General features: G+C 37.8%; 1 protein-coding gene across 3 annotated transcripts in view; it reads left to right on the top strand.

The window, feature by feature from the left end:
* Window positions 1–27,646, top strand: part of PDE7A (phosphodiesterase 7A) — a 134,304-nt gene that overhangs the window by 93,818 nt on the left and 12,840 nt on the right. For all 3 annotated transcript variants that reach the window (XM_021717026.1, XM_008066885.2, XM_021717025.1), the window contains 4 exons: window positions 12,479–12,630; window positions 14,435–14,498; window positions 19,559–19,654; window positions 21,875–21,975. In XM_021717026.1, the coding sequence (XP_021572701.1) occupies window positions 12,479–12,630; window positions 14,435–14,498; window positions 19,559–19,654; window positions 21,875–21,975 (413 nt within the window). The remainder of the gene's footprint in view (window positions 1–12,478; window positions 12,631–14,434; window positions 14,499–19,558; window positions 19,655–21,874; window positions 21,976–27,646) is intronic.

Raw genomic sequence — 27,646 nt, 5'->3', positions numbered from 1 at the left:
GGAGTTTCTACTAAATTTTAGTTTGTTCTCAATCATTCATTTCTCTTGAAATCATCTGGTTGTTTCAAAATGAACATTTCCTTAATTGTTCATGGTGATGTGGCAGGAAACAATAATCCCGGGTCCCCTTTTCCAGTCTTTTCCATCACCCCTGTGTCTACCTCCTGTAACAATCCCTTATGAAGCAGTGCACGCACGTGGAGATTAGCACTGCTGTATTGAATTGCATTAGAAAACAGCATTCTGCCCCATGTGTGCTTTTTTAAACCTACCTACTTTCCAGGTGATTCTGACATGTCTGTATTTGAGAACCCTGATTTTTGTTTCTTGCTTGTCTAAAGGTGAAAGAACTGAGTGTTCTGTCTTCTAGATACCTTCTACAGGCCAGGGCACCATGGCTCATACCTGTGATCCCAGCACTTTGGGAGGCTGAGGCAGGAGGATTGCTTGAGCCTAGGAGTTCAAGACCAGGCTAGGCAACATAGCAAGACCTCATCTCTACAAAAATTAAAAAATTAGCCAGGCACGGTAGCTCACGCCTGTAGTTCCGGCTACTCAGGAGGCTGAAGCAGAAGGATCACCTGGGCCCAGGATGTTGAGGCTGCAGTGAGCCCATGATCGTGCCACTGCACTCCAGCTTGGGAAACAGAGTGAGACATGAGACCCTCCGCATCAAAAAAAGAGAATGTAATGAATAAGGAGCTATGTTCAAGGCCTGAGTTTAAAGTGTAAGAGGGACCCAGCATATCCTGTGTCCCAGTTCCCAAGAGTGTAAATGCCTGATCCATAACAATGAGCGTAATGTTTTCACAGGGTTTTGTATATGCTGTTTTACTAAATTCTTTCAAAGTGAACATTGAGTTCTGCAAACTAAGTTTGTAAGAATTGCTTAAGGGAAAGAGTTAACATATATATAACATTGATCTAATTTTAGATTATGAGTAGCTAATTTATTTCTTTGGTTTATACTGAAGTTTAAAACTATATTCATTTTAAGGTGATGAGACCATGCATATTTTGAAATCTTTTAAGTGTTTGCAACTATTTCTGCAATACATAAATATGCAGTGGTTTTCAGGATGAAGTTATGCTGTCATAAATCTAGTTTTGTTAAAATAAATAGTATGAAGTGTTTAAAAATATTTGATACTTATTTTAAGTGTTTATTCTTTGCCAGAAAATGTGCAAAGACATATTGCCTACATTATCTCATTTAATCTTTACAACAGTCCTGTGGGACTTGTTTTACAGATGAAGAAACTGAAGATCAGAGCCCTTAAATAACTTGCTTAGTGTCGTAAAACTAGTACAAATGGCAGAATCAGGATTCACACTCAGTTGTGTCTAACTCCGAAGTCCTTGTCTGTCTGCTCTGCTGGACTTCTTCTCCCGTCTCAGCACAGGCTGCTCTACTGAAGACCATTGCACTCGGTGCCAGGCTGGTTTTTTCCTCATTTATCCATGCATGCTAAATGTAAAAAGGTTTCTTTAAAAACTTGCCGATAGACATAAGATAAATGTAATTTGCTCAGTGCTAACAACTAGGCTTTTAGATATGGTCCTGTTCTCAGGGAAACCAGAAAGAAAGGGAAAGTTAGAATGTTGGTAATGTCACCTTTCAACATGACTTTGCCCCAGACTAGAGGTAAAACCTTATAGCACTGAATTTTTAAAAAAATTATGTTTAAACAATGATCTCCAAGGATAATTTATCATCGTGTGATTTAGTGACCGCAGGGCTCCCCCTTGTGGACGTTTAAAGTAAGTGGTGGTCAGGCCTCAAGAGCCAAAAGAGGTCTTCTGTCAAAGACCTCTTTTGTCTAATAACTATGTATCAGTGACATCTTTCGGTGTGCGATTTGGACAGTAGAATCTGTGGGAGTGTTAGGAGTAATACTGTTGTTCATGAGGTGTTGGTTCACCAGCCCTTTTGTTTCCTTGACCTGGGGCTTGTATTTCCTGTCTGCTTTCTAATAGGAAGGAAAAGCAAGAGAAAAACGTACCTTTAAAATGTGCCTGCTATCCCACATTTTATTATTTGGCTCAGAGAAGCTGAGAATAGATGACTGGAAGTAATACCCTTGACCATTAAGCAACAGTGTCCATTTAGTTTTGGTGGAGACCGATTAGTTCGTTCATGGTCACATAGTGAGGTAATGTGATATTTTAGAAGAGAACCAGCAAAGCCAACTGCTCTTTAATAGTAACTTGATTAATTCACTGAGCCCTGTTGGCTTTCTAAGCCGGATTGGAATGTAGGTAACCATGTAAACTAGAACAAGCCTGGGACTTAAATAGTCCAAACTTGATGGAAGCTGAGCTTTAATAAGGACAAGTTTAATCTACTGTGTATTATGCTATGAAACAATGACCTGTGCCATGTTACAGAATGAGCTCATAAGAATGTTGGTAATAGGGTCAGATTTTGTGTAATACGGCCAGAGGGTGAGCTTTTTAGTAATTGTTTGAATGAAAGTATAAGTTAAATTACCATAGTCTTTCTTGTTCTCAGTCCCTCATATGTTCTCTTTTATAGGTTCCTAAATGATTTTAATTATTCAATTTGATATTCTTTGCTCTCCGTAGTGGCCACTGTCTGCTTGTTTCACTCAGGTTCATCTCTAACCAGGCTCACAGAAAAGTTGGATGCGGCCTTCTCAACTTTACCCTTCATTGTTGCCCCATAAAATAGGTCTATAGGCTTTTCCAACAATTTTACATCTAATTATTGCAGGGAAACAGTGTGTCTGTGTGGTGAAAGAAGTGAGGTGGGGAGCAAACGTGAAGAAACTCAAAATTTCCAACATGATCTCATCATGTATATTAACCTTGATTTAGTTCCTGATTCCCTTTCTTAGATCATGTTTTGGAAGCTAATCTAGGAGAGTTTGAAAACCTCTCTAATTTTTCTTAGAAAAGTTCAAAAGGCAGATTAACAGCAAAAAGATTAAGTAAATTATAATTTAATATTTTAGAATAATACATGGCTAGTGAAAATGATGTCACATATAAGTATACTTATTAACATGAGAAGATATCCTTGAAATCTTAAGTGAAAAAGATACTATAAACTTTCTTAGATGAAAGAAAAATTATCCAGCCTAGGCAACATAGCAAGACCCCATCTCTACAAAAAATTAGCCAAGTGTGGTAGTATGTGCCTGTAGTCCCAGATACTTCGGAGGCTGAGGCAGAATGGTTGCCTGGGCCCAGAAGGTCGAGGCTGTGGTGAGCTGTGAAGGTGCCACTGCAGTCTGGGCAACAGAGTGAGACCACTGACTCAAAAAAAGAAAAGGAAAGAAAGAAAGAAAAAAAAATTATAAGTACACACATATGTAGGGAAAATAATTCATAGAAAAATATCTTGAGTGCCAGACTATTGCAGTGGTTGTTTTTTTGATAGTTAAGCCCTCCCATGCAACTTTTCTCCATTCTCAAACCTAGGCTAAGCAGAAGTGAGGGCTTGTGGTGTTTCATTCCAGAAAAGACTTTTTGGAAAAACATGTTTTAAAGGAAAAGGATGAATTTCACTCAAAACGGCATAGTAAGGAGCTCCAGGGGCTGATTGCGCTGATGAAACAACGACTAAACTGGAAAAGATGACCAGAACAAACTATTTCAGGACTCTGGGCCTTGGTTGGGCACTTATAACAACCAGAGGAGGGAGTGCTTGATAATGGGAGAAGCTGCTGCTCTTTGGCAAGAGGGCTGCATGGATGAACCAATGACTCTTCCCTTTTCCTTAGCTGCATGACCTGTTAGGAATACGGCCCAATACCTGGAGTGTCTGGCTGAAGCCAGGATTGGCAGTGGGGACCTTGTTCTCCATAAATTTGAAGGCATGTGTTTTAGTCAACCTGGCAGATCCCTGAGGGGACTAGCAGATGTTTTCCTTGGTTTTGGCCCTCTTGGTTAAGCAGCTTCCCCAACTGGCATCTGTCAGGAGATTTAAAGAGACAGTAGTACTCTCCCCATCCACTTACTGTCTTTTTGGATCCAGACACTTAAGGAAGTCTGTAACAGGTCAGTGACTAACTTCAGAGATAATGGGACAGAAACTTCAGATACTACACACAAAAAACAGACAAAGGCAAACAGACAAGCAAAGATAAAAATAGTTTGGAAAAGTCATAAAGCAGATGGCTCCAGCCTACAACAAGCAAAAATAAACAATCCTGGAGGAGTGAAAGAATTAGATTTCCAGGGCTGCCTCAGTATGACTCAAAATTCCCAGGTTGCAATAAAACTACAAAACCTGCAAAGAAATGGGAAAATATGACCCACGGGGGGAGGGAAAATTGATAGAAACCATTCCTAAGGAAGCCCACATATTAGAATTACTAAAGATGTTAACTATCTTGAATGTGCTTAATGAGTTAAAGAAAACCATGGACAAAGAACTAAAAGAAAAAGTAAAACCCTATGTGAATAAAATGAGAATCGCAATAAAGAGATAGAAATTGGAAAAAGGGACAAAACAGAAATTCTGGAATTGAAAAGTATAATAACTAAAGTGGAAAATGCACTAGAGGGGATTCAATAGCAGATTTAAGCAAGTAGAACAAAGGACTGGTGAACTTGAAGGTAAGACAATTGAAATGATTCATTCTGAGGAGTGAAAAAAGAATGAAGAGAAATGAACAGAGCCAGAGAGACTGATGGGCATCATTAAGTGTACCAGTATATGAATTACAAGAGTCTCAAAATGAGAAAGGGACAGAAAAAAATATTTGAAGAAATAAACTTTCCAAATTGGAATGCATGAATATACACATCCGATACTCGGGCGAACTTAATCAGAATAAACTCAGAGATAACACTGAGACACAACACATTCAAATTGTTGAAGCCCAAAGACTAAGAGAGAATTTTGAAAGCAGCAAGAGAGAAACTGTCATCTCCCTTATCTCAATGAGATTAACTGCTGATAAGGGAGTGGTGTGTGACATATTAAGAATCCCGGGTGGGGGATGACCCCAAAACTCTCAAATCAAGAAATCTGTATTTGGCAAAATGATCCTAGCCTTCAAGAATGAAGGACAGTTTAACACATTTCCAGGCAGACGAAACCATGGGAGTTCATTACCAGTAGACCTGTCCTACAAGGAATGCTAGGTTAGTTGGGCACAGTGATGTTCACCCATAGTCCCCAGCTACTACTCAAAGGCTGAAGTCAGAGGATCTTGTGAGCCCAAGAGATTAAGGCCAGCATGGGGCAACATAGATCCCTGTCTCAAAAAGAAAAATAAATGCTAAAGGGAGTTCTTTAGGTTGAAATGAAAGGTCACCAAGACAGTTACCCAAAGCCTTAAGAAAAAATTAAGAACACTGGCAAAAGTAACTACACAGTAAATATATAGACCAGAGTTATTGTATTTTTGATTTGTAACTCCTCTTTTATTCTATATGATTTAAAAAACAAATACATGTAACAATAATAAGTGTCTGTGTTAATAGGTATACATGTATGCATGTGTAAATATATAATCTGTGGTAACAGTATAAAGGGGGAGCACTGGAGAGGCATAGGAGCAGAGTGTTTGTAAGCTATTGAAAATATATTGGCATTATTCAGACTAGGTCATTATAAGCTTAAGATGTTAATTGTAATCTCCAGGGTAGCCACTAAGAAAATTGTTTAAATGCACAAAACAGGAAAGAAGTAATCAAAACGGTAGACTAAAAATATCAACTAGATTTTTTTAAAAGGCAGTAAAGGAAGAATTAAGGAACCAAAACCATTTAAGACATACAGAAAACAAACAGCAAAATGGCAGAACTGAGTCCTTTGTCAATAATTGCATTAAATGTCAGTGGAATAAATTTTTCTCTTTAAAGGTAGAGATTGACAGATTGCATTTAAAAAACAGTCTACTGTGTTGAAGAGACTCACTTTAGATGTAAGGATGCAAAGTTGAAAGTAAAAGAATCAAAAAGAAAAAAAAGCCTTTGTCCCATCTGAAATTTGTCAACCTTCTGATCGATTGAGAAGCAGTTTTCAGGAATCATGAGCGCATCCTTCCACCCACATCATCTTTGAACAACAGACTGCACAATAAATTGCATATTAATGTGGGGAGAAGAAAATGAGACTGCATTGTCTACTCAAAGAGAAAAACACCAGGTGGAAGACATCAAACAAATTATTATTACACAGCATGTATCAATGAACCACTCCCGGCCTCGACCTGCTGGGCTCTGGTGATCCTTCCGCCTCAGCCTTCCAAGTAGCTGGAACTACAGGCATGTGCTACCACCCGGCTGATTTTTTGCTTTATTGTAGAGATGAGGTCTTGCTGCCCAGGCGGGTCTCGAACCCGCGGGCTCAGGCAATCCACTCACCTCAGCCTCCCAAAGGCGCGGGATTACAGGCTGAGCCACTGAGCCCGGCGAGAGCAGCAGAACTTAATAGTTGAAGAGCACTTACTGGAAAAATACGGTCATAGAACTGATGTAAATTGTGACTAAATTTCCTACCACTCACTTAAAAACTAAATGAAACAATTGCTTCACCATAAAGCACACATTAAAGAACTCAGCAAAGATGATAAGACAACAAAAGGAGTTGAAACGTGTACATTCAGAATCAAAATATAGGAGAAGCAGAGTTTAACTATGTCATAGAAATGAAGACAGATTGGAGGGAGCACAAGATAGAATCCACATTAAATACAGTAATGGATATAATGGATAGAAGGATATAAAAGCAAACAAAACAAGATGTAGAAGACGATAAAGGTATTTCAACATAGACATTTAGAGTCTCTGAATAAGTAAAACTAAAATAGTGAAACAGAATATTGAAATAATAAATATTTAGAGATATAATTCAAGAAAACTTTTTAGAAATAACAGAAGATTTAAATTTGCATATTAGAAGAACATGCCCCATGCCAGGGGAAAATGACCCAGAATGGTTGACAGCGCAATATAGCTTAGTAAAGTTATTGGACTTTAAAGATAAATTCTGAGTAGCCATACAGAAAGACCTAGTTCCTTATAAGGGGGAGAATAACAGGTTTGTCTCAAATCTCAGTGACAGAATACAATGAACCAATACCTTCAATTAACCTCAAGAAAGGAAAATGAGAACCCAATAATTTTTTGTTCATACTGTCCTTCAGTAGTAAAGACTCCTGAAAAAGTTTTGAAAGTTCAAGAATATTTTGAGTGTAAGATATATTATAATATTGTTTTCATGCTTAAAACTAGTAGAGGGTGAATATAAGCAAATAGGTAACTGGGGAAATTAAGGTTAAAGGACTTGCATTATTGAATGTATTTTATTTCTAGAACTAAACCTAAAATGAAAGTGGAAAGTTAGCGTGAAAGAAAAAACGCTTTGGTAAGAGTAAAAGGGAAAGAAGATGACATACAGAGTGACTTTCTCATGTGTAACAACTGAAAATTAAAGGATGGTATTAAAAGCTGACAAATCACATAGTAGAAATATAAGCATATTTAACAAAACGAGTTTTTTGCAAACTGTAGCAATGCCTTTTAATGGAGGACTGGCTAAATAGATTGTGGTTCATCCATATGATAGGATCTTATAAAAGAACCAGAAAGATCAGTAGGTACTGAGAGGTCCAAGATAAATTAAAAAGCAAGACACAGAACTGGTTGTAGAATATGCTAGAGAAATAATTTAATTGAACAAAATATGTAGAAAAAGAATATATAGTTATGTTTCCGTATGTTTTCAAAAAAAAATCAGAGAGGATACACTAGAAGCTTTAAGATAAAGATTATCATTTGGGAGGAGGGCTTGAAAGTTAGTTGGTTGGGGAACAGATATGGGGGCAAGATTTTTCATTGTTATTTTCTGTCTTCCCTCATTTTTGAAACAACAAATTTATCACATATTTGAAAATTAGATTAATGAAAAAAATCAAATCCAACATCCCCCAAGTCTTGGTCCTATATTAAGTCTTACACAGACCTTGGAGATGGTTTTAGTTGGCATCTTTGCAAGAGCTCATGGGATTTTTAGTCTTTTCTAAACTATAATCTTATTAAGTATAGACTTCCTATATGAGGCCCTTAGACCCTCCAAGTGAAGAAAACACTTTTCTCTGAATGATCTGCGGTTCCGTCTAGACAGGTTCTCTGTCCTTTCTTAGTTTGTGAAATAATCAGTAATTGTTAAGGCTGCTTCTGTATCATTAAGTGAAGGTCTGTTTCTTATCCTGTTGTGTAGGGCTTTTTATTTTTGTTTTTTAGTAGAATTTGTCTTATTGAAAGGCATTGAACTCTTATGATGAGTGACCACTTCCCCTTGAGTCAATGTCTGTACTCATTCTCAGCTTAACATGGTCAAAACAGAGTTCTTGATAATCCTAATTTCAGGGCTCTGTGAAACAGGAACCAAATGTGTGTGTGTGTGTGTGTGTGTGTGTGTGTGTGTGTGTTTGTGTTCTCACTTAAGGAAAGTGAAACATGAGAAGGTTGTGAATTGTCAGAAGTCACCCAGAAAATAAGAGTTAGGCAAAGGAGGATACAACCATGATTTCATGGATGGGGCCCTGGCTCCCAGACAGTACCAATTGACTAAACTACTAACAGTATGAATCCTGCCATGGTAATATAGGGACCTAGCACAGTGGATTGAATTATTGGGGTTCTCCCCTCAAATGAAGCTAATTCATTTTTTGGACTTTAGGCAGCTTTCCTTCCAAAGAGATTCTCAAATATAACTTTAAGGGTGCATTAGTTTGGACATATAGTTTGAAGGCAGTAATCATACTGTTAATGTACATACACATACACACTCACACACACACAATGGGATCTAATTGCCAGTAAAAAAAAAAAAATTAACTTTTATGTATAACTTAAGATAAACCAGAGAGAATGCTCATGAAGTTGTATTCATGACCTAGAACTCTGTTTTAGGTTACTTTTCTGTAAGTAATAAAGTATACGTATTCTACCTTTTCTAGAAGTTTTCTTAGTAACTTGGCTCTAATGCATTAATTGTGTTGCATTTCTATCTTAGTTGCTAAGATTGCATTTGTAAAATGGATATGATGATATTTGCCTTTTTGATGGGATTATAGTGATTACTAAATGAGATAGAGGGTGTGAATATACTTTTGAAAACTGAAAAGTACTTAACAAATACAGAGATGGTGGTGTATCATATGAATTAGATCTTATCTCTTTCCTACATATTCATGCCATTTCATTCTGTCTCTTCCAGGTTTACTTTTTTCTTTTCTTTCCTTTTGCTGTTTTTAGAGTTAGGATCTTGCTCTGTTGCCCAGGCTGGAGTGCAGTGGTACCATCATAGCTCACTACAGCCTTGAACTCCTGGGCTTAAGGGATCCTTCCACCTCAGCCTCCTGTGTAGCTGCAGCTAATGGTATGCACCACCATGCCAGGCTCATGTTTTTTGTTTTTGTTTTTCTTTTTTTTTTTTTGGTGGAGATGGGGTCTGGCTATGTTGCTTAGGCGGGACTTGAACTCCTAGTAGATCCACTTCTTTCTAGTAATAATATTTTAAAAGAGTCCATTATACTTACATTCCTGTGTATTAGCTTTTTTCCTTCTGTGTTTCTTATTCTGAAGTAAGGACTAGTTTGAATAATGATGGACACCGAATTTTTATAATAAGCAGTAAATAAATACTATAAAGATATAATTTTTAAAAAACTCTTATAGAAATAGTGGAGGTTAAAAAAAGAAGAAGAAATAGTGGAGGTTTTGTAAAAAGACTTGTATTTTTTCATCCATTACCTTATATTGGCTATATGACAGTGGGAAATTTATTTGATTTCTTGTAGCTTCAGTGTTCTTGTGTATAAATGGAGGCTGGTGATATTTCTCTCTTGAAGTTGTTGATGACTAATTAAGATACTTTTTACCAAGCATTTGGAGCACTGCTTTGTAGAATTTAATCTACCTTTATTTTCTCAGACTAATTCTTGTTTAACCATAATTGCTTGATATTAATGGTTTTTATCATTTTGGTTCTAGTCCTTTTTATACAATAAATTGCAATAATAAACATCAGAAATTTAACTCTGCAACTGTTTTAAATACTTGTTATTTTAGACTCGCTGGAATTAAAAATGGGAGAAGTAAATCATCTAATAGTTTTCTTTATTTTAAAGACATGGGGAACAATTCAGGGTTAGGTATACAAATGTTCATTATGCAGGTACCCTTGTTGATGAGGTATGTCCCTCCCTTCCCTGGCAGTTTCCCACTACTACCAATCTCTTTCTTGTAGTATTATGATAATTGTTCAAGGTCTGCTTATGAGTGAGAACATACAGTACTCTGTTGTTTGTTTTCTGTGATAGATCCCTGAGTATGATAGACTAAATTCATCCAAGTTGCTATGAAGTCCATATGTTTCAGTGTGCATTATTTTACTTCAAGTTTATTTAAGTGTATGAGAACCTCAAAGCTCATCAGGTATTTTTTAAATAGCATGCATTTCTTCAGTGTATTTTGCAGCTACCTACTATATACCTGGCACTATTTTTAGCCTTTGGAATACAGAGTTAAATAAATAGTCCATGCCTGTACTGAAGGTCATCATTTGAAGGAGACAGATAAATAAGCAGTTATCATATAATTTGTCAGAAGCACTGGAATCAGTGAATGCACGGGGAACTTTGGGAACCCAGAGGAGGTATCTCTTCAAGATGAAGGACTGTGCACTCAGGTGTGCTTCTCAGGGACAGCAGCACCTGAGTTAAGTCTAAAGAGAGCCAGAACCTGGAATATGAAGTCTTTTCTTCCAGGATAAGGAGGAGGAGCTCCTACTGAGATGATGAGGAGCCATCAGGTGCTTTTATTTAGAGCAACATGAGCAGATGTGGAATTTAGGATTGTTACCTAGGAGCATATCTCCAAGCAGTGGAATCAACATCAATTTTATCATCATCTACATTGCTACCATTTATTTAATACCTGCTGTGATCTGACTCTTGTGTACATTATTTCATTTAATCTACCAGCCTTTGAATTAGTTGTCATTGCCATTATTTTATAGATAAAGAAACACAGGGTAATAGAAGAGTGAATGCCTGGACACAAAAGAGAGAATATCTTTGATTACCTGCTATGCCTATTGGTGATTCCAAATTAATGGAAGTTAAGAAGAGAGATGATGCTCTGTTGATTCTTAGTCTTGATTTTCATGTTTTATATCGTGAACATTTTACTGAATTTAATGGGACTTTGGACTCTAAAGATAACATATGTGACCTACAAGATAGCTTCTAATTTGAATTTATTCCTTCTTCTGATGGTCAATCAATGAAACTTTGATTTATTCTAGCACTAGAGGGAAATAATGTCTGTGATAGACTCACTGAAAGAGAACATTCCAGTCTCCAGTGTAAAACTGCATCTTTTCTAGGGTTTTTACCTTACAGAAATTTTTTTCCCTATCCTTTAGAACCCTTATAGGATATAAACTGCTTTCCCCCCATTCCATCCCTTTTCTCTCTAAATAAAGTTATCTCAAGGAAAGATTTGAAGTGATACCTCATTGGGATTTGAAAATTTTTTTGATGTGTAATTGTTAAAATCTCATCCGTAACTTAGGACCTGGTTTTTCAAGTAGTTTGAAACTAAGTTTTTTGTTTCTGCCCCATGTTTATGCAGTGTATTGAAGCAATAGAGTGAGAGGTGATAGTTCTTAGAAGTTAAAAATAACTGGTTATTGTCTGGGCATGGTGGCTTACACCTGTAATCCCAGCACTTTGGGAGACAGAAGTGGTAGGATTGCTTGAAGCCAGGGGTTCAAGACCAGCCTAGGCCACTTTTCTGCAACACAACAACCAAAAAAAGCCGAGTGTGGTGGTGTGTGCCTGTAAGTCCCAACTCCTGGGAAGGGGGTTGAGGTTGAGGTGAGCCATGATCATGCCACTGCACTCCAGCCTGGGCAAAGAAAGAGACCTTAATTCAGTAAATATATGAATGAATGAATGAATGACTGGCTATTAATCCAGCCATACTCCATTCACTTTCTAAACGCTGTCAAAATTGGCCATTTACCCTCATCCTTAGTTGTTCAATTGAAAATAGAAATAAAATACCTCTTTCTTAGAAATGTGGTATGACCTAATGAATTCTTAAAAATACTTGTACAAACCGGGCATGGTGGCTCACACCTGTATCCCAGCACTTTGGGAGGCAAAGGTGAGAGGATTGCCTGAGCCCAGGGCTTCAAGACCAGCCTGGGCAACTTGGCAAGACCTCGTCTCTACAGTAAATAAAAAAACTCGCTGAGTATGGTAGTGTACACCTGTGATTCCAGCTACTTGGAAGGCTGAGGTGAGAGGATCGCCTGAGCCCAGCAGTTTAATTAAGGCTGTGGTAGCCATGAACTTGCCACTGCACTCCAGCCTGGGCCATAGAGTGAGACTCCAACTTGTACACAGCTAAAAAAAGATACTGCAAAGATAGCATATGTACAATTTTGACTTGCTATTTTTACCTTTTACTCCTTTTATTTCAGCGCAATCTGAAATTGAAGTGTCTGTCTCTGCCAGGAATATCAGAAGGTTACTAAGTTTCCAGCGGTATCTTAGATCCTCACGCTTTTTTCGCGGTACTACCATTTCAAATTCTCTAAACATTCTAGATGATGATTATAACGGGCAAGCCAAGGTATGTATAGCTTTTTCAAGAAAACATTAATGTGTTGACAACTTTGCTAAGGCCCTTTTCCCCCATATAGTAATGATTCATAGTGCCTTTTTTTGTTGTTTGTGAAAAGTAGTTGAGCCCATTTGCAGCTTTTTTTTCTTTAGAGCAACTGTTTGTTTTATAATTAGGTATTAGAAAGTAAGGGAACTTTCTGAAGGAACTGAAATAGTGAAAATGTGTTTATTTATTATTATGACATTAACAAGAATATCAATAGAACATTAAACTATGAGATCACACAGAATATTAATGCTCAGAAGAATATTAGAGATTACCTGATCTAATAGTGTGTGTGCTCTGTTGATGAGGAAACTGGGGTCTAGAGAACACAAGGGATTTGGCTGAGCTCGCCCAGCTGGTTGGAGGTGGACGCATTACAGGAGATTAGGTCTCATGGCTTTCAGTAAATGAGCTTGAATAGCCTCTTGCATGAAGAGACATTTAGAGGATTTAGATGTATCTTAATTAAACTCAGTGATTGTGAGCATTGTTTAGTTCACTTTTATATAATTTAGGAAGGTTTCTTCATGAAGGTTAAGGTTAAATGAGCTTGTTTTTGACCAAACAAGGACTTTAAGTAATCTTAAATTTTTAATATATTTTAAATTATTCGTTGTCTTAATATTCACAAGCCAGATTTTTAAGTTTGTGTAGATAAGTTTGTAAATTGTATAGGTAAGCCTGGAGCACCTTCTTTATGATTTCACAAAAGTGATGAAATTTGCTTCTCTGATAAAAGACATCAGTAGAAAACATCATGCTTTCTTTAGATTTTAAAAAGTTTACAAGTTCTGCCTTTTAGAATGAGAACATTGATCTGTGTGTCATTGGTTGTTACTAGTATTATCATAATTAACTATCTCTACTAGTAGTATCTTAGTGTTATTTTTGTCAGCTCATTCGTAAATGTATACAACAGTGAACTTTTGGATACAAAATGAAAGTTGTTTTTTTTCCTGGAAAAGTCCACAGATCATTCAGGTTAAGAATGTATAGTGTAAAAACATTCAGTTTTCAGAGGCTTTGTGAGATTTATTTGCTTGGTTGAAGTATACATCATCCTAAAAGTTAATGTAGTAAATTTTATTAATTATCGTATAGGGATATATAAATAATATAAACAAATATTCAAAAGTTGAAAGTGTTTTTTAAATTTTAGATAACAGATAATTTAAGCATGGCATGGTATCAGTGTCTGGTGCCTGGGTTCCAGAATCAGGCTGCCTAATTTAAGATCCCAGCTCTATCACTGTCTAGCTAAGCAAGTTGGTTACTTTTTCCCTGTTCCCCTATCTATAAAATGAAGATTGAAGACAATGCCCACTTGGTAGTGTTGGTGTGAGTAGTAAAAGAGTGAGTACTTATAACAGTACCTGGAGTATAATAAATACTCAATAGTTTACCTTATTTTTACTAGGTTCTTAAAATCTAGTTTCTAGATCATGCAACATATTAACCACACTTTTATGATGTTAAGTGATATTAGAATTCTCGAAAATTTGTGAGACTATAGGAATAAGTTGAGAGAAATACTAACTTTACCCATAAATTCATTAATTGAAGAAGAAAATAGTTCATTTTTCAAATGGAGTTTATCCCTTTGGGCATATTTTGGAGCCAATTAGAAAAGTCATGATTAAAAGGAGAAGATACTTGGTATTTTTAAAAATAAATTATTTTCCATTTTCCTCTCTGTGAAGTATCTACAAAAGAAAGAATGTTACTGAAATTAAATTACAATAGGAATGTTTGGTTTTCATTTCAGTGTATGCTGGAAAAAGTTGGAAATTGGAATTTTGATATCTTTCTTTTTGATAGACTAACAAATGGTAAGTGAAGAACTTGATTTACTCAAGTTATGTAGCTTCTAGATTACTGCATTGTTGATACAGCCACTTGTGGGTTGTTGCTTTCACTTACTGTACTTAGGTTATGAGCCCTCTGCTGGCAGAAGGAGCATTGTTTTGTCTTTTTTAGTGACTTTTCTAAAAGCCTGGAGAATCCATCTCATAATTTTTTGTGTTCATTGTTACCCTTGACAGTAATCAAAAGTCATCGTCATCATGACTTGGCTGATTGACAGTTATGCCGCTATTATTAATAACCAAAGTGAACATTATTAATTCATTATGGTTTTGATTTTTATTTTTTGGTTTATTTTAGAATGTGACATTTACAGAGACATCTGACATTGTATTCCTGTTTTGATAGCCCCAGATAAGTGGTAAATTAACCACCTTGCGAGAGTCATCCTTTCTCTAGCGCTGCGGTTCTCAGGCTAGCTTTCTCTACATCCTTGAGAGACCAGGCACAGAAGCAGTAGTTCCTTCTGACGCTGCTGCCAGATGGGGGCCTGGGCAAGAGTTTTAGCCTCCTTAAAAGGGTTTGTCGGGCCATTGCTTTGCTAGACTCTGGTGTGGCCATGCTTCCTGGCTTTGGTCCCCTCCCCCACCTTGGTAAATCTCTCTCTCTCTCTCTCATTTACTTTTAAATAAACTGTGTTTTCTAATCTTAAAAAAAAAAAAAAAAGGCTTATCAGAATCTACTAAAGTATGAATGGTTTGGGGAAAAAAATGCCCACAGGTGGTTCTGTTTGCTTACCCCATCTTGAGTTTAGTTTTGTTTTGGGGCAAGAGATCATGGTTTCTTGTTCTCTTTGGGAACAGGAGCATGTTCTTTAGGAACAGGAAATTACTTTTATTTAATATAAAATTTTTGACATAGTTCTTGGTGATACTTGTAATTCAATTAGGCTTTTGCCACTTTTGCCTAAATAACTTTTTAGTAAAATAAAGCAGAGTAGAAAGCACACTGAGAGGACATCAGTTCTGATTTTAGAATAATGAAATAAATATTCAGTCACTCCTATACTTTGAGGTCATCTGCTTTTTCTTATTTTCCTTTGAAAGGAGTTCCTTTCATAATGAAACCAAACAGGTAAAATAGACAAGCACATACAGCTTTACTTTTCTTGAGAATCAATGCAGACCTTTCAGTATCACTACATTACTCCCCCTAAGCTGTGTGGCACTGCATAATGAAAACACCTTTGTGTATACCTTCTGTTTGCTTACACACTGCTGACAGAAAATAAATTGGATTGAGCCTGGCAAAATTGTGGACAGTGAAGTTTGCCTTTATCAGCAAAGCCACTTTCCTGTTTCCCTGCCTTTTTATCCGTCCCCTTTTGCTATTCCTCTTCCACCTCTTCTTTGCCCTTTCATGATTACGTGTTCTGTTTTTCTCCCTGCCCCAACCTTGGCCCATTCGCACAGAAAAGGCCCTGATGTCATTTACATGGTTGGCCTTCCCCTGGGTCTTCTCCTTTTTGGAAATACAGGTAGTGAAATATCAGCCAGCCCACCTCTTCTCGCTCTGGGAAATTCCCTCTTTTCCACCTCAACACAAATATTTCCTCAGATGTTATCTCAAGATAAATATAGATGAAACAATGTCACCCTTAACACCTTCCAGTTTATATAAAACTCTGAGAGCTCATAGCCTATTATTAGTCTACTGAGATGCTTGTCACTCATTGAAATAGTTGATTGTTCTTCTCTAAATTTTATTTTTAAAAAGTACATACTCTGCTAGTCGGGGAGCTTGGTGATAAAAGTGGCGTGAGCTCCATAGTGCATCAGATGGACAGAAGAAATAGCCACCAGTTTATAGTAGTTAATTGAGCACTTTGCTTTTCTTTACCAGTCTTACTCCTTGACCTGAATTTGTGGGCAGGGTGCCTAAATGGTTTCCTCTTAGGGTTGATTCCAGATTATTAGAGATCAGTGGAAACTAGTCATGGTTAGCTGCCTGCCTAGGATTTACAGGTGGTGATAAATACCAGGGCATTCAGTTAACTCCAGCTACCCGAAAGTTCAGGAATTCTCTACTTGAAGAGAGATTATTGAGGAACAAATGGGCCAAAGAAAATCCTTCAGTGTGCATTATGTAATGAGAACAGCTTTCCTTTCAAAACTGCTTAATCTGAAATGAATTCTTTATTCTATACATTTATGGGATCCAGGTGTAGTGTTCCCTTCTTGCTTTTTGATCAATGCTTTCTTAATATTTCTTCCTCTGGTAACTTCCCAGATGATGATGGGAAAAGGACAGGAGGAGGGGTAAGAAGCAAAACTCTGATTCATGCCAAGATACATGACCTTCAGCTTGTCTGCTAGGAGGAGGGAAGTAGTAACTGGTAGGATACATCTGATGTTCCTTTCACAGGGATGAGAGTTAAGGGATGTGAGAGAGCAAGAGCTTGTTGGCCCTGAAAGCTGCCTGGCTCTTGAGGACACTCCTTCCAGGCCTCTTGTGGAGGCAGTGCAGTCCTCCCTGCCAGATCCCATCTACCCCTTAGACAGTTCTATCCTTTGTTATATTTTTATGTGCGTAACTTCTCTCTAAATACCACTTTCTTTTTCAAGAAAGTGTTTGTTTTCGTCTCCATTTTTTAAAAAAGTTGTTCTGTGCCTGTTTTCTGTTTAACACTACTAAGCATCTCTTGTTTTGAAATGTTTAATTGATGTCTTCTTACTCACTGGTATTATGTAACTGGCGTTGGGTATCTTGAGAACTGAAAAGGGAAAAAATGTTTCATGCAGTTGTCAATGGGATATTGGTCGTACACTTTAATAGATGGGTTCTTGTCAGATTGCTTTAAAGTTCTTAGTGGGGATATTACATGTGTTTCTTAACTGCCGTTTGCCTGAATTCTAAAAGAGGGTATTTTCCCATTAAATTGTAACTTTCTTAAAACTTATTCTAGACCCTAGAAATTGGTGATGTGTTAGGTTTGTAAAACAATTTTGAGAGAAATCTATGATAAATAACAGGGAGTGAATAAACATTTAAAAATAACTATGTATATATCCAAAGAAGAAGTTGATTGTTTCAGCAATAATAACAAATACAGTTCATGGCTGGGTGCAGTAACTCAGCCTGTAATCCCAGTACTTTGGGAGGCCGAGGTGAGAGGATTACCTGAGCCTGGGGGTTCAAGACCAGCCTGGGCAACTTGGTCGGAACTTGTCTCTACAATAAATACAAAAATAAACTGGGCATGGTAGCACGTACCTGTAATTCCAGCTACTTGGAAGGCTGAGGTGGAAGGATAGCCTGAGCCCAGCAATTTGAGGCTGCAGTAGCTGTGAGCATGCCTCTGCACTCCAACTTAAAAAAAAAAATGGCTCCACACCACATGGACTTGTGTTTATGCCAGTAGGGCGTTATGAGGACTTGAATGCATGCTAACATTTAATGTCTTAAAAATAGAAGATTTGAAATGTTTTTCTTTCCATGTAAAGGTGATATGTCAGGTAGTTTTTAAATAGAATCTCTTTTGGCCTGCCACATCCTTTTTAATTTTGCTCATGCAAATACTACTCCGATTAATTTACTTTTTCCTCAGCCATGGGCTCCTGTTGGCAATAGTGTAAACAGTTTTGGATGCAGAGTTTAACCAAGTAATCTTTTATTTTCTTTCATGAATACAATTACTATAAATATTCAGTGTGGGACTAGATTATGTCTTTTATACACTTAGTGAAAAGCATAAACTTCTTTGGAGAATACTAGAATCATGTTTTATTGTAGAGGTTGGCAGTAATTTACAAATGATCTATTTAAAATGTAGTCTATCCAATTGTTAAAATAATATAGCATGTATGTCCTGCAGAAGGAGTTTCTAAAACTTTGAGATAATTAATAGGAGGCATAAAAAAGTAGAAAGTTGTACCGTGGAAAGGAAAACTAAACATAAAAATGGTAGTTTTTCCAAATGTAATTTCTTTACTCGGTGTGACTCCGGTTGTCAGCAATGAAGGAGTAGAGTTGAGGATGAAGACAACCCCCTTTGCCTGCGGCAGCTCTTTGAGAAAACTTGGCTGTGTAGGGGGCTGGAGAGGGGTAAAAGAAGGGGATCAAGAGAGGCCGTGATTCTTTGTTGTTTCGAAGATTAGAGAATCTCAAGCGTGTCTGGTTTGGGTGTAGGGACAGTTGTATTTGATAGAGTAAGGAAGGTCCCTGAGAGGGTTTGGATAGATTGGCTTTGAAAGAAAGGGAAACTGAGGGCTCGTATTTTTCTGTATGTATGAGGCTGTGCACAACGAGGGAGTGGATGGGAAGGGTTTAAAGTTAAAGAGTAGAAAAGGCTTGAAAACAGACATTAAAAAGTGAAAGAACCATTTCATTAGAAAAACTTAATAAAATTGCTGGGCAGTGTTAACTATGAGCTTGCAGTGATAGAGTTATGCCTAGTTTTGTTTTTTTTTTTTTTAAATTTTCCCCCCTTTTCCAGCAACTCTCAGATTTTCTGTTGCTACTATGGAAAAAGCAAGTGGTTTAGTTCGGAGTTTTGATCGTGAAGACCTTGAGGTCATTGATCCCTCCTCCTGGCCCTGTGTGCATGAGAATAGACACAGTTTCTACCTAACCAGATTGCAGCTAAGGCACCGTGCACTGGGACAGCCCGTTTCAGTGAGTGCAGGTTGGTACAAGGGCCGTCAGGAAGAGAGGTCAAGTGCAGCCATGTTCAGGTGCTTTGGAAAGTTGAATTTGCTTATTTAGTGTGGGGCAGTTTTCAAAGTTTTCTTCTGTCAATTGCAATTATTTTGGTGTCTCTTTTTTAAAAACTAACATATCTGAGAATGTTTATCTCCTAGTTCTTTGGTTGTGGAAGAGTAAAACAATTCATTTTTTCTTAAAGTGAAAAAAGATGTGACATTTAAAATTCATAACTAGTAAAGTAAGATGCAAATTTCACATAGACAAAAAGTGGGAATTAGTATTCTCTTTCTATGTTTTATATTCAAAATCCATATTTGAAAGTGCAATATAATTATGTTAGCTTTTATTTCCTACTAATATACTATTTCTTTTTTCTTTTTAGGAAATAGTCTAGTAAGTTTAACTTTTCATTTGTTTAGTCTTCATGGATTAATTGAGTACTTCCATTTAGATATGATGAAACTTCGTAGATTTTTGGGTAAGTGACTCTAACCCATTTAAACAGTAACAAGATTTAGAAAACAACCTGTTTAAATGTCTTATCAGTTAACTATTGCTCTGTAACAAACCATCCAAAATCAGAGGCTTAGACTGCACACATCTATTTAGCTCTGGCACCTGTGAGGCCATCTAATGCTTCTTCGGATCTATATGAACTCATTTATGCTCCTGTAGTCAACAACAGGCAGGCTGCATGTTGGCTTTGCAGGCTGTGACTGGGACCCCAGCTGGGACACCAGGCCTGACCCAGCTCAGCTCTGCATAGTCTTTTATTAAATTTAAAAGAAGCAGAGGCGCTTGATACCTTAATAGATGCACATTAAAAAAACAAAAAAGAGAGAATTACTTATTTCACAATAAGCTGAGCTTGTTCGAACAGCAGTGGCAGCTTCCCGAGAGAGAGAAATGATATGGACTGGCCTCGGGACTGGCCTACCTTCACTTCTGCAGCATCCTGTTGACCACAGCAAGTCAGAGCAGGGATGAACTGTACCTCTAGGTGAGAAAAGTCTGCAAAGTGTCAGAGCATAGACAGGGAATAGTAAAGAAGTGAGATGGCTTTGCATTCAATGTCTTACATTGGCCACAGCTTGCTGACAAAGCTGACACAATTTCTGTACTTTTCTAAATTTGTGAATGCTAAAACTTTAAAAGATCAGGCATGTTGCACTTTGGTCTCTTCTTTTTATAATTCCTGAAATCCCTTGACAGTAGACTTTAAACATTATTTTGATTATGCTTAAATGTGCTGGGTGATACTTACATAATACTACTCTGTTAGGAAAAAAGTGCTTCACCAAATAAAGATCTTAGAAAAAAATAAAGGATCATGAGGATTCTAAGTTTTGTTTTTGTTTGGGTTTTTTTTTTAAGGTAGAAGATATTTCTTTCCTTTTAAGTACCAAACTAAGATACATTTGTTATCTTTTGAGAAACTGTTTAATGCTATTAATTTGTAAGTAGTGTGCCTGAATACTGTATAGTAGTCCCCCTTTATCCACAGTTTCCCTTTCTGTGGTCAACTGTGGTCTGAAAATATTAAATGGAAAAATTACAGAAATAAACAATTCATAAGTTTTAAATCATGCACTATTCTGAGCAGTGTGATGAAATCTCACTCCATTCAAGTCACCCTTATTTTACTTCAGAATGGCCCCAGAGTTCAAGAGCCATGATGCTGGCATATTGTTATAATTGTTCTTTTATTATTAGTTGATGCTAGTCTCTAACTGTGCCTAACTTATAAACTAAACTTAATCATAGGTAGGTTTGTATAGAAAAAAGCATTGTATATAGGGTATGATACTATCTGTGGTTTCAGGTCCTGGGACATATCCCCTGAGGACAAAAGGGACTACTGTACTAATATATAAATTATAAAACACATACAAAAATGGATATTAACAAGAGTATTTGAAAGACTATTTTAAAGGATAGGATGGAAGTAAATGCAGAATTCTGATACTCCTTCCCACTCACTGCTGGGTTGTTGCCCCACTTCAGGTAGGCTTACTTTTCTTTGAGACCATTAGATTGGAGTGTTGGAGTGTTATGCTGCTGGGACCATCGTGCAGGTTTGATCCCCAGAGACACAGCTCCACCCTTAAGCTGAGTCTGTTTTTTCATGATCACATAACAGGCACTGAGCAAGAAGGCAGGATTCATGGAAAACCCATCCCTGCTACTAAAGAACTAATCCCAGATACAAAACCTACCTCGATGGTGATGCACATGTAGTGTCATTTTCATCTACTGCAATATCTGTACTAGTTTCCCTTCATGAAGATTTTTGCTAGCTTTTGTTTACTGCTGAATTTCTAGTACCTAGAACAGTACCTGGCACAATATTTGTTGAATGAGTTGTCCTGTTTTTATTAAACTGAGAAACTCTTTAAATTAAAAAGAGTTAGGAGTTTGGCACCATGATAAATGCACATTTTAAAAGAGAAAAAGAAAAACATATTTATTTTGACATGAATACATGCTCATTAAAAACATTTTCAGACAAATTAAGAGTCAAATTGGTATTTATTCTTTGGATATACATGTGAGTTGTGAGGTGATTATTGTCTTCCTGAATCTGGACACTTTTAGCAGACTGCTACATGAAAAATAAGAGTGGATATAATTATCACAATTTTTGTACTTGTACATGTTGCTCATTTACAATAAAATCGGGATCTTTTCTTTGATGCAGTTATGATTCAAGAAGATTACCACAGTCAAAATCCTTACCACAATGCAGTCCATGCTGCGGATGTTACTCAGGCCATGCACTGTTACTTAAAAGAACCTAAGGTAAAAGGTTGACGTTCACTTCAGGTGAAAATCATAAGAAAATTTCTTATTATTTGCCTTCAAATACTTTCCATAAGTTATTGACTTGACTCAAAATCAGAAGCTTCCTTCACAAGAATGAAATGTAGCTCAGTTTTCAAACGTGGCTGTATTTGTAAGTTCAACAACTAGAGAATTGGGATGCTTGATGAGGGAGAGTGGAGAAGCCCAAGTAGATCGCTCAAAACTTTGACCACTCCATAAGTGTGCTACTGCACTCCAGCCTAGATGACAGAGTGAGACTCCGACTCAAAGGAAAAACCAAAACAAAACTTTGACCACTGTGTGAAGACATCTGGCATTTACACTGAGCTCCACGTGAGCTCTGTGGTTCAGTGAGCGACCTTGGTCTGGTTCCATGGCTGAATGTGGAGCCACAGAGGAGGAGACTAGAAAATTATCCTGACTTTTGTGTGAAAATAAATCGGACAAGACCAGAAGTGTGAATCCCTGCCAGGAGCTTTTTCAGTGCTCCAGAGAAGAGGGCAGGGTAGCCTTGGGGAAGACAGGAGTGGGTGGTTTTTATAAGATCTCTTGGGAATTAGAGTGAACAGGACGTGGTGTGTGAATGCATCTGGGGGAAAGAAATAGAGAAGTCAATGAAGACTGATTTGGGCAGTTGAATAGAAGCTGGAAGTCTTCTGTGAGAGAACAGATGTAGAAAGTGGAGCAGGTTTTAGGGGCAGGGCTGGTAGAGACTATGAGTTCCTTTTTGGATATGTGAAGCTGAAATGTATTTGTACAACATCCAAATAGAGACACCTGGTAGAGAGTTGGATGAAAGAGTCTGTAGTGTAAGAGGAAAATCAGAGTTGATGCATCGTTTTGGAAGTCATCAACTGTAGACTGTTTTTTGAGTCAGAGTCTCACACTAGAAAATTATCCTGAAGCCAAGGTGCTTAAGGCGACGGTGAACCGTGTGCATGCCACTGCACCCCAGCCTGGGCAATCTTTCCACTGTATCCTTCTGAGTAACTGGGACTACAGGCGTGTGCCACCATGTTTGGCTAATTTTTTTTTGGTATGGATGAAGTCTTGCTGTGTTGCTCATGCTGATCTTGAACTCCTGGGCTCAAGCTATCCTTTAGCCTCAGCCTCCCAAAGTGCTAGGATTACAGGTGTGAGCCACTGCGCCCAGCTATTTTTTCAATGTTAGTGTTCACATTTTATTTATTTATTAGAGTCAGGGTCTCACTCTGTTGCCTATGCTGAAGTGTAGTGGTTCGATCATAACTCATTGCAGCCTCAAACTCCTGGCCTTGGGCAGTCCTTCCGCCTAAGCCTGTAGAGTAGCTGAGACTACAGGTGTAAGCCACTGACTGTGCCCAGCCAGCTATAGATGTTAATGAAAACTGTGTTTGCCCATGGATGTTTCCTATCCCTGGAGATTCTAATATTATAGTTGCCCACCTCCTGTCCCTACTTCAAAACTGTTTTCTCCCAGAATCTTTGCTCTGACTAGGTGTTAGGCTGGAAGCAGGCTGCCAAATCTGCTTATACCAGTTGATGTGAACATGAGAGCATAGCCAGTCTTCTGATTATTTAAGAGATTGTGGAATATGTGAAAATACCCCCAAGTTTGACTTTTTTTTTTAAATCAACTTTATTGTGGTATAACTTACATGCAGTAATAAAATGCATACATTGTATGTGTATAATTTTAACAAATGTACGCTCCCAACTGCCCCAGTTTTTTAATTTAAACTTAAAAAAAAAACTCTGGGCCAAGCTGCCTGTTTGAGAATCTTGTGGGAGAAATTCATAAATATTCATCATCCAGTCTGGTTAATGGAATGACAGCAATAGGTTCTTGGGAGCACAAAGGAGGTTAACCTGGTCATGAAGGCTTCTCTCCCATCTCCCTCTGGGTACACCCAGCCGAAGTCAGGGGCAGGAAAATCAGTGGGATCAGGGCAGGGAAGCATGTGGATAAAAATACATGCAAACATGATTTTTAACACTTTTTAACATATGTAGCTTGGCTCATACTTACTTTAAACACTTTTCAGCATTAACATATTCTGTGAACTCTTTAACCAAAGCTTCAGTTAAAGATATGGGTTAAATCACTGAACCCTAAAATGAAAGCAGTTTCCTTCTCCCTTATCATAAGTGAGCATTTAAAAACAGAGTTATTCAAAGTTTTAAAGGTGAATTCTAGTCTCGGAGGTGAGAGAATTGCCTGAGCCCAAGGGTTCAAGACTAGCCTAGGTAACTTGGCGAGACCTTGTCTCTACCATAAATCAAAAAATTAGCCGGGTGAGGTGGTACACATCTGTGTTTCCAGCTACTTGGAAGGCTGAATTGTAAGGATCACCTGAGCTCTGCAGGTCAAGGCAGCGGTGGCCGTGGTGACAGAGTGAGACTCCGACTCAAAAAAAAAGTAAATTCTAAAGAATTGAAAGCCTTAAGGTATCTCTTTTACTTCCTGTGCCTTCACACCTGAGCTCTGCAGGGCAAGGCTGCGGTGGCCTAGGTGACAGAGTGAGACTCCGACTCAAAAAAAGAATAAACTTTAAAGAATTGAAAGCCTTAAGGTATCTATTTTACTTCCTGTGCCTTCACATAACATCACAGTTTTTGAGTGTTTTTATTCACTACTCTAATACATGCTCACTGAGCACCTGCCACATGCCAGGCTCTGTCCTGGTATTAGGACACAGTGGTAGACAGACAGGAAGGGTCCTTGAAGCTTACATTCTAGTTGGGGAGGCAGTCATTAAACAAATGAGTGAGTAGGATTTTGTCATATGCAGTGATTACTGCATTGCGGAAACCAAAATAGAGTAACATACTGGAGAGTGACCAGATGGATGACCAGAGATTCCAGCTTTAAACAGGGTGGTCAGAAACCATGTGAACTGGCAGTGCATGACTGAGGAGTCAGCCATGGAATAAGGCTGGTGCAGAGGGAGTAGTCAATAGAAAGCCTTAAATCCAGAGGGTGCCCAAAAAAATGCACCCATTTTAAGAAAGAAACTGTATTAAAATTGTAATAATGTAAACCAATAACAAAAGATGAATACAAGTCACGTTTGACTTCTGCAATTACATATTGCTACTGTAATTCAATTCAACTTTGGAAAGTAATACATAGATAACAACCCTTAAAATGTGTATATATTTTTTGGCACCCTGGAATACATATTTAGTGAAAAATTTGTTTTCCATTTTTGTACCTTATGATTTATATGGAAGATCTATTTCTTGGACTGTTTTCTAAATGAAAAAATATTTGAAGCTCAAGATAGTACTGAAAATTTAGGGAGCAGACACGCCTCATCTCTCACTAGTATTTATTTTTATGGATTATAAAACTTTTTGTTCCAGTTGAACCTAAAATCTCCTTGATTTATTAACATGATACCATTCATTTGTCAGCTGAAAAAACTGATTTTCCCTTTGTTTTCTAATGTTTAGTCTCACGTTTACATATGAGTTTAAATTAATAACTCTACTTAATAAATAAACTAAGCCTGGATAATATTTATATTTACACATTACAGAGATAAACAGACCTTGCTCTGCTCATCGCTGGCAGTTGACATAAGAGCCCCTCATCCCTCCCTTTGATGTCAGCAAGACTGTTGATGGTCAAGTTGTATTTCTTGTGGATGTACATTTACCAGTAACATGCTGGTTGCTGATGACAAAAATGTGAAGGAGACATGAGACATGAGTTTTGACCTCTAGAATCTTACTTGTGGAACATATTGGAACCTGATGTGGAAACCACAAGACTGTCAGCCCCCAGGGCAGGAATTTTTGTCTGTTCATTAATATATACCCATGTCCTAGAACAGTTATAGCACTTGGCAGGTGCTCGGTAAGCATGAGTTTTATTAATGAATGGATTTTGTATGTGATCTCTCTAATGGAGCAGCATTACTCTAAGGGTATTAGTTCTCTGTTTTTAGACCTCGAGACTGTTCCTAATTTTATTATCACGGCTACTGCTCCAGAGGCCCTCCCTGTCCTTTTCCCTTTTGTGTGTGGGAGCTTCTTTACTTCAAGTCCTCAGGACTGACATAATATATCAAGAGACTGAGGAGACAAAATAAAAACTTGCAAAAAATGATATCTCAAGAGTCAGGACATTTTTCTCACTAAACCGCTCTCAGTGATATTACTGCTTTCTTTTCACCCTCAGTGAGGCAGTATCTCAGTAACTTCTTTCTGCCACTAGATATATATTTCTGATTTGCCAATTTAGAAAGAAAAACTCCCTTATTAATATAATAACCTTTGCAGTGAGAAATAATGCTAGCAAACAATGAAAACGCTGAATTTTTTCACTGAACACAGGACAGCTCACTCGTTAATAGTTTCCTATTTTATTGAAAAAGGACAGCTGAGGTGAGAGGATTGCCTGAGCCCAGGGGTTCGAGACCAGCCTGGGCAACTTGGCGAGACCTCGTCTCTGCAATAAATCAAAAAATTGGCCGGGTATGGTAGCGTATACCTGTAGTTCCAGCTACTTGGAAGGCCGAGGCAGAAAGATCGCCTGAGCCCAGCAGGTCGAGACTGTGGTGGCCGGGGGCGTGCCACTACACTACACCTAGGCAACAGAGTGACTCCAGCTAAAAGAAAAGAAAAAGGACCCTGATCATGGCTTTCCAGATACAAGTGAAATGTGTCCTTCCTATACTTTAAATGATTAGCAATTTCTTCTTCATACCACTCTTTTTAATTGTCAGATACTATCTGATATGACCATGTGATGGAAATAACATGTCTTTTTGAAAAGTCACCTTAAAAAGTTACGTTGTCACTGAATTCCTTGTCTTTGTTATAATACTCAAGTTTTCTTTCTAATGTAAGGAGATTTTTTTTTTTCAAGCAGAAATGCTAAATTTTTACATAGTAAGGTTTTTGGTTTTTTCCATGTATGATTTGTTTTCAAAGTTACTTTCCTTTGACAAGATTTTTGAGAATTCAGTTGCGTCTTCTCATGTTTCTATTTCAGTGGTTAACTCTTTAGTCTGCTTGAGGTTGTTTGATGTCATGTGTAGTCATACATTAATTTTTTTTTTTTTTGAGTCAGAATCTCACTCTGTCACCCACATTGGAGTGCAGTGGCATGCTCATGGCTACCACAGCCTCGACCTGCTGGGCTCAGGTGATCCTTCCGCCTCAGCCTTCCAAGTAGCTGAAACTACAGGCATGTGCTACAATGCCCGGCTAAGTTTTTGATTTATTGTTGAAATGAGGTCTCACCAGGTTGCCCAGGCTGGTCTCAAACCCCTGGGCTCAGGCAGTCTTCTCGCCTTGGCCTCCCAAAGTGCTGGGATTATAGGTTTGAACAACCACGCCCGGCCATACATTAATTTTTTAATTTTCTGATTTTGGATTATTATATCTTCCCAGGATGGTGATGTCTGTTATTCTGCCGATGAGAATATAATCCTTTTGCATATTGCTTAATAAATCACATATTCATAAGATACACACTCATGCTCGTTCATGTACATGTCAAGGAGGGGAGCTTGCAACATGCTGTGTATTGTGTGCCTTCTGGTCATCTTAATTAGTAAGCGGTGCTTAATTTTTTGGGGTTGTTTTTTTGAGTTGCAGTCTCACTCTGTCACCAAGACTGGAGTGCAGTGGCCGCTCCCGGCCACTGCAGCCTTGA

Source organism: Carlito syrichta, unplaced genomic scaffold (genome assembly GCF_000164805.1).
Source record: "Carlito syrichta isolate Samal-C Ts95f unplaced genomic scaffold, Tarsius_syrichta-2.0.1 Scaffold309186, whole genome shotgun sequence".
Lineage (NCBI taxonomy): Eukaryota > Metazoa > Chordata > Mammalia > Primates > Tarsiidae > Carlito > Carlito syrichta.
The sequence above is the reverse complement of the archived record's forward strand: the minus strand, read 5'-3'. Positions and strand labels throughout refer to the sequence as shown.